Genomic DNA, 12,554 nt, shown 5'->3' on the forward strand with positions numbered 1-12,554 from the left:
TAAGGGCTCTATGAATAGATTCAAATACAAGTATCAAGGAGCTCCATTTGGAAGTTCAATTTAGATTTAAAACACCAACACCGCTAAAAAATATATTCTTGTGTAGTAGATATGCTTCATGGTTAACCAGAGGAATACATTCAGTGCATCAATTTGGTTGACACAGATAAAGACGTGTTTGAGGTGATTTTTTCCCCCCAAAAGTTTGGATTTGATTTGACTGTAATAGCAGATTTATGAGAACAGCGTGCCGTACACTGTTATACATGCATGGCTACAAATGTGTTTATGATACCTATTACAGACTGACACGTTCCTTGACTAGATATATGTTTCCCAAAGCTCTACAACGGAGCAGCTTGGTAAAAAAGAAAAATAAATGTGACCAAAGTTCAAAACAAAAATTATGACAAATAGTGAAAGTTCCCTTGAGGAGTGCAGCCACTTCCTTTGAATGCTCTGCACCTAGTTCCTCTTTTTCATTGCACCTTTCAACCTTGGCTTAGCAAAGGTCGCCCACATGTATAAATCAGTTATAACTCAATTGACATTTCAGTATACCTCTAAGAATATTTTTAGGGATAATTTGCTAGAATGCAATCGGGTACTCATATTTTCTAACCTTTTTAGGTAATTGAGTCGAAAGCATTGCTAATAACAGAAAATGTCATAGGATTGAGAAGTAGAGGAATTCTTGGCTGTTGTAACTTTGTGAAGAAATATTTCAAAGCCTTCATTTGGATTACAGTAAATACTAAGCACATAGTAGAGGGTTCTTTCTTAACGATAAGTCTAATAAAGCAAAACACAATGATGAATGTCTACCGATCAAGATTCTTACATTTTTTTCTTCTAACCTTCTTACATTGCACTCATTTGTGCACTGCGTTTTGTTTTGATTCACTTTATGACATTATAAAGACATGTTATATGTTTTTAACACTTGCCTTGAACAACCAGATTGGCATATATGTTTCTCACGAGGACCCCATGTTGGTCAAAGATATCTACGGTGTACTGGGCTGAATCGTTCCTCTCCAGGTGTGTGATCTTAAGGGTCCCGTTGTTGATGAAAAACTCTGTCCTGTTTTTGAACGCCGCCCGTATGGTCACCTTCTCTTTCTTCAGAGAGAACACACTTATGGGTCCGGTGGGAAGCTGTTTCTTGCACTGCAGCTGATGGCCACTGGCATTGGTCATCACCTGGATATACACAGATCCTCCGAGAGCCGCAGAGCACAGAGATGTGTTGCTGGTGGCGTTACATTTTGTCTCAGCAGCTAGAAAGAAAGCTAGAGAAAGACAGAAATCCACTCAAATAATTCACCTGTATGCATTATGACAGTGGTTTCTGCAAAGTGTTTTGTGCTGTTTCCTTAAATGAAGAGGGCTACCTTACCCTGCGTTACTCCAAATGATATCACAAGAAGAATTAAAACTTGCTCCATTTTTCTCAGTCATCCAGAACAGTGACTGATCCCGAGAGAACTGATTTACTGAACACTATTAAAATGACTCAAATAAAGCTAAAGAAGATGAACCGCTGCGCCTAGGTTTTGCCAGATAGCCTCCTGACAGAAAACGGTAAATGGGCGTCAGTGAGGTACAGCAGTCAGAGGGCAGGAAGTGAAGTAAACGGTCTCACTTCTCCTTGCAAAGCAAAACTTTCGACAGCTGTAGTGTGCTCAAATATGCATGTTCCTGCAGCCTGTCAAGTCTTGTTGATATTCACATTTGAAACTGGATTTTTTTTTTGTTTGAGTGACTGGGAATTGCATACTTTTTTAAACACATTTAATGGAAACAGATAGCAAAAGCAACTTTGATTTTTTTTGTGTGTCTTGTTTTGTTTTTTAAAGTTTTTCTTGATTTTCAGAAAATAAAATGGAAGTGAGACTTTTAACCTGGCATGCATCGAACCGAAATCGAACACTTAAAATTTGATCAGAGACTCTTTTCATTCACATTCATATAGAAGTCGCCATTACTTTCTCTCATTCTTGCAGGTGATTTTTCCTTGTAACATTGTCAGACATTTATTAATTTGTTTTTATTAATCGCTATAAAGAGCTCTTATTTATTTTATCTCTTTATTTTGTATTGTTTTAGTTTTACAGTGTTTTCTCTCTGATGATGGCGTTTCCTCAGCGCAGTTTCCTTCCTGTTTTAATGAATTTCTTATTTTGGGGTATGGATGGGTGGGAGGGGGAATGTTTTTGCATGTATGCATATCTCTGGGTGGAGGGTGTGGGGGGGGGTGTATTAATCACTTTGTGTTACATTTGATTGTATGAAAAGTGCTATATAAATAAAGTTTGATTGATTGATTGACATGTCAAATACAGTGATTCAGATTTGTGTATATTAATATACAGTATATTGTGTTTCTCTTGCTCTTAGAAGAACAATTTCCTTTTATGATGATAAAAACGCATTTGCTTATATACTCATCTTGTTAGATGGGATCTTAAAGGCCTACTTCACCAGTGGGAATATGAAGGTGTATTGAACTCTGAGATCATATGTAGTATCAATGTGCAGAATTTTTAGAAATCGGTTCATCCTAACCTGAGAAAAGGCATCAAAGAGTGTTTATGGTCTCACTGTCTACCCTACAGTTTTCTCAGTTGTGATGTCACACATAGGATCTCAGAGTTCAATACACCTTCATATTCCCACTGATGAAGTAGGCCTTTAAAACTAATTTTTCAGCCCAGAATATTCAATTAAGGGGCACAAACATGTTTTATTCAAAAAATAATACAAACCAGTAGAACAATTCCTACTTTCATTGAGATTTTCATCAGTTCTTCTAGAGAGACTGAACATACACCTGCAGCTCCAACTCAGTAACTACAGCTGGATCTTGCAGAAACATTGTTCAACAAAAACAAAATTGCAGCTCCAAAAAGTTCCATCATAAAACAGATCTATCCTTCATGTAACTTTGTCCTTCGGGAGTGCCTCCTCTGAAGCCTTTTCCGTCATGTCCTGTCTATATCCTGTTGGACATCATCCTAGTGTTGAGTCTCCTGAAAAACGACTTGCTTTTGGACAGCTTAAGCTTCTTCTTCCAATCCGTGTTTGTTTTCTGGTAGACACTGTCCCAGCTGTCTACCTCCTCATCTCCCACCCAGGGCCCCCAAGCGCCTCCATTCAGCTGGGGGTCAGCCCGTAGGTCCTCCGATGGGTACCTCACCGGTACCGCAGTGCGATTGTAGAACACCAACCTAGCCAACAGCTCTTTCACGACATCTGGTCTCTGCTCAGAAAGGTCCACGCGCTCGTAGGGGTCTCCCGAGATGTTGAAAAGCCACAAAGATTTCCGGGGTTCCACGTTGCGCTCCAGGTTCCACCAGCTGCCGGGGAAACCTGGAAGCATCTGCGGCGGCGTCCAGTCTCCGTAGCCGGGGTCTCCAGTCAGGAGTTTCCAGTCTCCAGATCGTATGGACGCCTGGATGGCCGTATCCCAGATCCCGTATCCTTTCTGCAGGGAGCCGCTGCGTGCGTGGTTGTACAGCGGGTCGATGTTGTGGAGGATCTCCAACCTGGGTGACTCCTTCCCTTCACTGATGGCTTCCCAAACGTCATACCCATCCAGCCCCTCAGTCAGGGACTCATTGCCGCCCGCTAATCCAACCAGGGTGGGGTACCAATCGGTGATGTGCACCAGGGCTTTGCTCACCCTCCTCTTCTTCCTCAACAGAGGGCTGTGGACGAACCCCAGACCCCGGACACCGCCCTCCCAGTAGGTGCCTTTACGTCCCCTGAGCGGCCAGTTACTGCCACCAGACAGGGGCTGGCCACCGTTGTCAGTGGAGAAGATGACCACACTGTTCTGGTAGTAGCCATACTTGCGGAGAGCGTACGTTATATTGCGCACGGCCTCGTCTACGGCGGAGACCATAGCGGCGTATTTCCTGCGCGCCACATTCTCCATACTGCGGTACGGGTAGATGTACTCGCGCGGAGACTGCAGGGGCGTGTGAACAGCTTGGAAGGAGAGGTAGATGAACAGCGGCTGGGACTGAGGATCATGGGTAGCCAGGATCTTGCGGACTCTCCGTGTGTAGAGATGGGTGGAGTATATGCCCCCTTGGCCCCAGGCGACAGACTCCCCCTCATGGAGGTCGAAGCCACAGCGCCCGGGCCCGTCGCAGGAGTCGTAGGTGTAGTAGTTGACGCTGCCCGTCAGTGAGCCAAAGTACGTGTCGAAGCCGCGGCGAGTGGGCAGGCACTCCTTCTTGTAGAAGCCCAGGTGCCACTTGCCGACCATGTGGGTGGAGTAGCCCAGCTCCTGCAGCCTCTGGGGGAGGGTGACCTGGTCAAAGGGCAGGCAGTTGGGCTGGCGTGGCCGGATGATGGAGTGCTGCAGGCCAGTGTGGATTTGGTACCTGTCGGGTTTATGATTAAGAAAAACTGTCAGAGGGACAAACGTGTGATACAGAATAAGGTCTAGATTGTTATATACAGAAGAATGGGACAGAAAGTGAGAGAAGAGGGGAGAGGGAGACTGCCATTACATATCTGTACTGTTATTTTTTTACTTTTCTTTCATTTACAATGTCTTAGCGTCTCAGCCTCAGGACCCCCTTTTACATTGGACTATTCCATGATCTTACTTACTCGCACCTTCAGAAATGATTTAGATAGAAGACATTTGTAAACGAAGAAACGGATCAGGCTACAGAAAACTAAGAAAAGTTAGCAGTGCTAAATATGGGAGGAAGCGTGAGGAAATCCAAAAGAAAAGAAGTATCGCATAGTCTTTTCTAGATAAAAGGATGGAAAAGGGGGGCGAACTAACCAAAATATCTAGATCCGCCCCTGAATTAACATGAGAATATCCTTATTTATATCAGAGAAATACTATGCATCTTCATGTCTAAATAAAGTATCAAATTTTTTTTTACTGTATACTTTGAGAAATAAGGAACAATGTCCCTAATCCATCTATAGTCCTTCAAGTGTTTTACAAGTTTGTCTCTGGGCACCCCTTTCCATTCATTCCAATGCTATACCTATCAAAAATAAATGTTAATGTGTAACATTGTATCATCTTGAACCATAACTAAAGATTTATGAATTTGTTTTTTACACCAATATTAAGAATAAAATTGAAAACATTCAAGCAGTCTTAGGCGTGAAGAGGCACCCTTTACCTGCCGGTGATGAGTTGACTGCGGGACGGGGTGCAGATGGGCTGGATGTAATAGTTCTCCAGCTTCACGCCGTCCGCTGCCAGTTTGTCCAGCGCCGGCGTCCTGATGTCAGAGCTGTGGTAGCCGATGTCGTTGAATCCCTGGTCATCCGTCATGATGAAGATGATGTGTGGAGGATGTGGGACAGGAGACCGGTCCACAAAGGTTTGGTCCGGCTCGTTTTCCACCTGGTTAGGACCCATCATGTCCCAGGACAGGTACCCAAGACTAAGCAGGCTCATCATAGAGAACCCAGTCAGTGCTGTTGTTGCCATGACTCCTTCAGATCCCTTTATAATATCCAAACTAACTTATGTTACTGTCACCAGATCATCGTGCAGCGAGCCTGGGCGAGTAACATTCTTCTAAACTCAGCCAATGGTGCCTTTATGAATGCTTTAAGTGGCTGTGGCTGAAAAGCTACACCTTCATCCTTTGCGGAGCTCTCCCAAATGTTTCGGCCTCCTTTGAAAACATTTCACTTTCCCCAGTGGTCCCAATAACCCCACCCATTTGCCTCTATGCCTCACTGAAATAACATCAGCCCCCTCCCACCAAAAAAACACACACACACACACACAGAAATTCTTCTCCTACCTCCAGGTGTTAATAGTGAGTTTACACCTCACATTAGATCTTTTGTGGCATAATTTTTAATATTTCTAGGCAGAAGGCAATGATGTTTGGCTAAATTTGGATACTACTTTGGATAAATGTTCACATTTTGCTCCATTCCGTGTAAAGGCAGCCTTAGCATAAAAGCATATCACCCTTCAGTCATACCGTTACTAAAATAATATATTGCAGGCTATTCATGTAGCGCTTTCCTTGAAACTCAGAGTCGCTTTATTACTGCATTACTATCAATCAGATTCCAATGAAGCGCACTGCTAACTTTCGAAAACTTTCAAAATACTAGAAAGCAAGAAAAGTCTGACCTGGTTTAGCAGTAGATGGTACAGAGACTCTACAGAGACCCTCACCAGGAAAAACACAGTGTGTGTGTGTGTGTGTGTGCGTGCGTGCGTGCGTGCGTGCGTGCGTGCGTGCGTGAGGGACATTTGAGTCTCGGGGGTTTGCTATATGAGGCCCTACGAGGCCCTAAAGACACAGTCACAGACACTGTTCCCGTACTCCACTCCACTGCCCTCCACAAGCGCTCTCTTATTATTCCTGTTGCTTTATGAGTGCTGCAGACCTGAGGTGAGAGACAGAGCAGAGTACCCAGACTCTGATAACATCTCCTACCAGACGTCAGAGAGATCATACAGTGGGTCAACACAAAATCAGCAGTACTGCACAGCCTCAGCCACAGCTCCTGTTAGAACACATTGCTTCACATTCATTTGTCAGCACAACTTTGTCCTGCTGTAGATTCACATTGACTGCAAGAGAGGGCTGTAGGAGTAGAACTGTGGAGAGAAACAACTAATGAGTTTAATAAATCTATGTCACAACGAATCAGGTGATCAAAAACACAGCTTCTCATGTCACATTATGAAACAATTGCATTTTATCGGGTTGTTTTACACACGTCATGGGATAAAACAGCGTGCTCAACTCACATTTTAGTTACCGGTCGGATTGTGCCACTATCATCTGATTTTTTCATTCACTTTGGTATAATATGTCGGCCTGTTATCTACAGTTTCAAATGTAAGTCTGTTAAATAAGTCCGCGAATAGTTTGCTCCTTTTTGTCTTGTCTCTTTTAACGCCAGGTCATCCAGGTGAAACAAGGCCTGTGCTCATAAAAACGAGATCTGTCAAAACCGTGAATTGGTCAACACACTGGACGGTCATACACCACAGCATGCGAATGTTGATATTGGTTTGGGAGAGACTTGTGGGCATGGAAGCCGCGGAGTCAGCCAAAGGAAGTATGAGCCTCCCGTATATGGGCATGAGGCTGTGTTTGTGATGTGATGTTTGACCAGCAGCAGCAGCAAAGGCTTCCTTGGAGCAGGGCCTCTGGGTTTAAAGCAGGTCAGGCCAGGAACGAGAGAGAGAGAGAGAGAGAGAGAGGGAGAGAGAGAAGAAAAAAACGATTGTGGTGCACCTGAAGTTCTACACACTTGTGTTTATTCGTGTAGTTTTCCTAGAGGGAGCGGCTTGGACAGCTGAAGGTCTCACCCAAAAAACATGTGTTGGTTAATTATACTGAGGGACCTGATATTATTGATCATAGTAGGTTCTTCTTGCCTGTGTGTGTGTGTGTGTGTGTGTGTGTGTGTGTGTGTGTGTGTGTGTGTGTGTGTGTGTGTGTGTGTGTGTGTGTGTGTGTGTGTGTGTGTGTGTGTGTGTGTGTGTGTGTGTGTGTGTGTGTGTGTGTGTGTGTGTGTGTTCCAGGAAAGTAAAGGCTAGTCTCCAGAGGTCTTTGGGCAGCCACACTTGTGAGACGTGACTCAACTGTTTTCTGTTGGTGGGAGGTGTGACAGCAGCAGCTCATCGTGTCAACAACGTTTTACTCACAACCAACGCCACAACCATGGTCACAACACACACCTAAGCTGGCACACGACGGCTCACACACACCCAGATTTCAACATGAGCATGTGCCCACTTACTCGTCATCGTCTGAAGTCTGAAAATATTGTTGATAGCTTGCTACCGCAGATATGTCACAGCTTATGGTCGCAAATTTGCTAATCCTTTTTTGAGCTGTCCGCTTGCCACAGTAATAGAATTCAACCATTAACCAAGAAATGGTTTGATGACAGTATTTACGGAAACAGTTACCTTACAATACACCACGAGTAGGGGCTTTCATTGACCCTTAAACGTTGAACAAACACCGCGGTGGGTTTCTGGAGGATATTTTCAGCTATTTTTATGTCATAATCTTGGGCTGCTGCTCAATGTCAAAATGAGCTAAGAATAAAACAATGATGACCTTTTTATTTTTAGCATTCTTTGTAAAGCAAATCTGTCTTATTCCAGTAATTGCCCAATTCAAACTCAGTATGTGGTAAGACATGTTTGAGAAGGTCACTCTGGTTTAATGAACCAGTCATGCTGAGTTGCGGATGAACCAGATGTGATTCGACCAAAGATGTAAGATTAAATCCCTCTTTCCAGCTGTCCTAAATGTAAATTATTTCAGACCATTTTCCGTAATGTAGCCTACACTGTTAAATATCAACAGGGAAGTTTTGAGTGGAAAATGTACTACACGGAAATTTAAACATGTGACAGCACCCTTGAAATCCAAATACAACATAAAGTCTCTGAATTGCATTTAGTTATGGTGTGCATGTATGTGGTTTATTTCTTGGTTGTGCATTAGGGTTGTGGTTTACTCAATTTCCTCCAGAGGATGTGAACGGAGCGTAAATTTAACACCGCTTCCTTCTCTCAACTTACTAATTGAAGGTTAGTCAATAAAACACAATCAAAGCGTGGTTTCATTCAGAAGGAGCTCATTACTTTGAGCTAGGGGGGCTCAGGAATGAGGTTAGAACAAGGCACCGCTAGCTTTTTACAACCTCGTGTTGACCTTTCCCCTCTTCTTCCGTTGGTGGTGCCATTTTTTTTTTTGATGAATAAGAAGCTTCAGCAGTATAAATGTATATGTTGTTGCAAAGATTGGATTTAACCAACTCTCTCACATTGTCTTTACATTTTTACTTCCCTTACCATATAGGTTCTGAGCATTTTCTTTTCTGGAACCATGAAATGCAATAATGAGTTGAAAGGGAAGCAAAGACTAGGGGGAGGGGTGGGAGGCTGCTGTTGCCGCCATGTGTCGGTCGGCACCAGATGTTGGCTTTGGCTAAAGGAAGAGGTGCTGTTACTGAATACGGCTGCTCCCCTTAACCGTGAACACTAGCACCTTTCTAATCAAGCGCCCTGCCCTGCCAGTAAACCTGCACATTACTCCCCCTCTTAGCCCAATTTTCTAATCTGAGTATAAGACTGGATGGAGGTTTTTCTTTCTTCCTGTGCGCCAACCTCTGAGCCAATGCCTGTACTTCAATAGGACTGCGTTCAGCCCGTCACCCCTCTAATACGTACAAAAGTACCTTTGTTTCAGGAGTGGCTCAACATTTTTGTTCATGTTATCATTTTCCGCAACATCACTTAGTCAAATAAGGGGTCATTTGGGGGGAAAGGGATACTCATCTTTTGCTGACGAGCATTCAGTGACCATTGCCCTACAAAGGCAGGTAGCAGTAACTACAGTACAGCAGCACTGAAGTGTTGATGCTTTTTCGGCCTTACTGGCAAGCTGCATATGGAGAGACATTTTGTAGAAGCTTAATATCATGCCGTTTAAGGTTGATAATTATTGTGGCCTAAAAATGATTTCCATACAACCCAGAAAAATATCTTAAAATGTGAAAGCATGCTTGTGGACTTCACATAATGTGACATGTATTTTCAGTGTTGTAATGACATATAAGAACACAGACTTAATGCTGATAATTGATAGTCCAACACCATTGAGAGAAAATCTTATAACTTTGTTTTGCTAAATGTCCAAAGCGAGAAGCTGAGATGACGGCTATTAAGATCTGCTATAGTTGTTAGCTTTAGACACACAAATCGTATCCTAACTAATCTGCTAAACCGCAATCCCTTCGTGGAGTTGATGTCTCATGTTGTGTGGCCCTATCCAGCTTGCGCTCAAATTTTCTCCGTGATGACATTTTTGAAAGTAAGAAGGACAAAAACTGAAGAGACAGCAAGTACAAAAACTGCAGTAACCTACCAACAGTAGCTTGGTTGTTTGTTGTGCAGGATAGGATGCCGTCGATTGACGAGCAATAACATTTTAGTACCTGGTACTTTTTTGGAACCTTAAACGGAGTAGGTACCAAATAAGTAGGTACCAGGTACTTTTATATGGTTGAAAACCAAAAAAGGTGAGTAGTTTATAGAGTTTATAGAGTATAGAGTGATGGAAAAGGTACAAGGCCAGAGGTAATACAGCCGGAGTGCAGTTACTGTAATTTACTGGATTGGTCTTTTGCTCTGTGTTGTTGTTTCTGCTCGTTTAAAAAGCTGTTTTCACTGGGGTTTTTCACCGTTTTGGGTTGCGGTAAGCCTCTCCCTGGTTGTGGTTTACTCTGTAGCATGTCAAACACACCCTCCACTATCAGTAGATCTAAAGTGCAACAAACATGCAATTGTACCTGTATAAATATAGAAGGAGACCACGATCTGTTACCTTCAGTATAAACAGTGTTGCATTGTATTCAGCTAATATCTCCTCTCTATCTGTGGCAGATATAATGTCTACACCTCATGTGGTACCAGGTGGGATCTCACAGGTAAGGTGGTGGTCCAGTGTTCCCGGCTGGCCTCAGCCCCTGACTGTAGGTGTGTTTGATTGGGCTCTTGCGGTGCCGGAGCAGCACCTGGGCAAGAAGGCCATGTCCAACACTTCATTATGATCCTCCAGCAAAGCCATATGGTTGGATATCTGACAGGGACTCAATGAACAATCACAATGGGGCTGGCTGTGTTTGAAATTTCCCTAAAAGGGTTCTCGCTTTTTCATTGACGAACCGATAAATCTTCACCTTTTTAGAATGACATACCAATACGTCTTAAAGTGTGCTACTGAAAAAAGGGTTGTACTGCCGTTTGAAAAGGCAGCACTGACAGGTTGTGACACATTAAAGGACCCCAGTAATAACAAATCTCCCCGGCTGTAGTTGGAGGCAATTACCTGAGGAGTGAGCGCAGATGTGAGCGGCTAAATGGTTGGAATGTAGAGTAGATTTATTTCCTGTGAAACAGAGTGCCATTTACAAGGGTAACCTGTACAAATATCACAGTCATTTCTTACTGCAGCTTGTCATCAAAGCCGAGGGAAATGCTCCACTCCTTTATTCTCCAGCTCAAGGATGTCAAGCTATACGGCCTCCTCTTCTGCTGGTTCTTTCTCCAAAAACTTTACCCCACTCTTTAAAATGCTGTTTAACACATTTCAGTTATTAATTTCGTATATTCTGGATTAAAACTGGCCCAAGCAAACATAACATTTCCAATTATACAAATTGTTTTTCTTCCATAAAAACCTCGGTGGTCTGTCCCATCAACTCAGTGGGAACGGGAGCTGAGTCAGCCTCGTAACCAGCTGGCATTGCCAAACCTGAAACTCCACTGTGTGCGCTGACGTTGAGGTTGGAATAGACACTGCTTTCCTATGCTGGTTTCGCTCCATGAATGAGACTCTTTCAACCGTTTGCTCCGGCTGACCCTCTCCTTACCCAATACTCTCCTTCAGTTTGACCCAAGGTCTCACCACCACCTCTCTCAGATCCACTGCCCGGACACCTTCAGTTTCTTCCCAGAACCGACCCAAGAAAAAACACATGCTTTTATCCAAATACACCTGATCACGCTTTTGAAATGTTAGGTCAATTTGTCTGGATAGGTTTGGGGGATCGTCTGGCTCATGTGGTTGAAGGATGTTTTTCCAACGTGAAGAGATTTTAGGGGAGGGCTGAGTCAAGATTCCCTAAGGCTATACAAGAACTAACAAAGACTTAGGGTGTATTCACACTGGGAAAGTCCGCTAGTTCACTTGCTTTGGTCCAGACCAAATTGAGTTTTGATTTTTTTTGTTTGGTGTGGTCCACTTTCACATTGCCCCTTTTGCAAGTGAACCAGCATTACGAAGCAAAACCACACGTGAGCTGAGGTCATTCATTCATTGGACAGACATTCTGGGGTGGAGAGAAGCAGGAAGCACGAAGTTAAAACTGCGAAATATACCATTGATATAATATGGGGTTAAAAATAATAAAAAGGCCTACATCTAACCTATAAATAAAGAGGAAAAACATCAAATTATTGTTGTTTCATATGGTTATAATATGTAGCCCTATGTCAATGCCACGTTATGTGGCTTGTAGCCTACGATATGAAACATCATTTTTACTGTATTTTTGGTGCTGGACGCGCGGCTCGCGAGAAGAATAGGCTCAAGCTGACACTCAGCTGATTAAGCTGTGTATCAGCTGGGTCGGCGCAGTTCAGCTCCAAACTGACACGGGGATAGTATTGACGGTCCCGTACATGGGGAGCAAAATAAAAACACACACTTCTTGCGCAGCGTGAACCTGTTGGCACTGTGCGGGAGACGCTCCCCTCTCCTGCGTCTGATCGCTGAACACATTCAGCATTTTTACGCGTCCTCTCGATCAAATGTAATATATTGTTCTGGGCTCCCGGTCAAACCACAACTTTTCGTCCTAACAATGGCGACAACAACACTTTCCCATAATGTGAAGCTGACTGCAATTTATTAAAAAAGAAAAGAAAGAAAAGGCACAGTGCGTCCTGCATTTGGGTCGGATCGAGTTCGGACAAATTCACACCACAAACGAACTGCAGCAGAGTG

General features: G+C 43.5%; 1 protein-coding gene across 1 annotated transcript; it reads right to left on the reverse strand.

The window, feature by feature from the left end:
• Positions 1 to 2,995: 2,995 nt before the first annotated feature.
• LOC307256775 (arylsulfatase I-like) lies at positions 2,996 to 5,476 on the reverse strand (the record flags this gene model as incomplete). Its single annotated transcript, XM_080035868.1, has 2 exons — positions 2,996 to 4,394; positions 5,163 to 5,476. The coding sequence occupies 2 exons, from the start codon at positions 5,474 to 5,476 to the stop codon at positions 2,996 to 2,998; spliced, it is 1,713 nt and encodes a 570-aa protein (XP_079891994.1).
• Between the last annotated feature and the right edge of the window lie 7,078 nt (positions 5,477 to 12,554).

Source organism: Ammodytes marinus (genome assembly GCF_949987685.1).
Source record: "Ammodytes marinus genome assembly, chromosome: 10".
NCBI classification, from domain to species: Eukaryota; Metazoa; Chordata; class Actinopteri; order Uranoscopiformes; family Ammodytidae; genus Ammodytes; species Ammodytes marinus.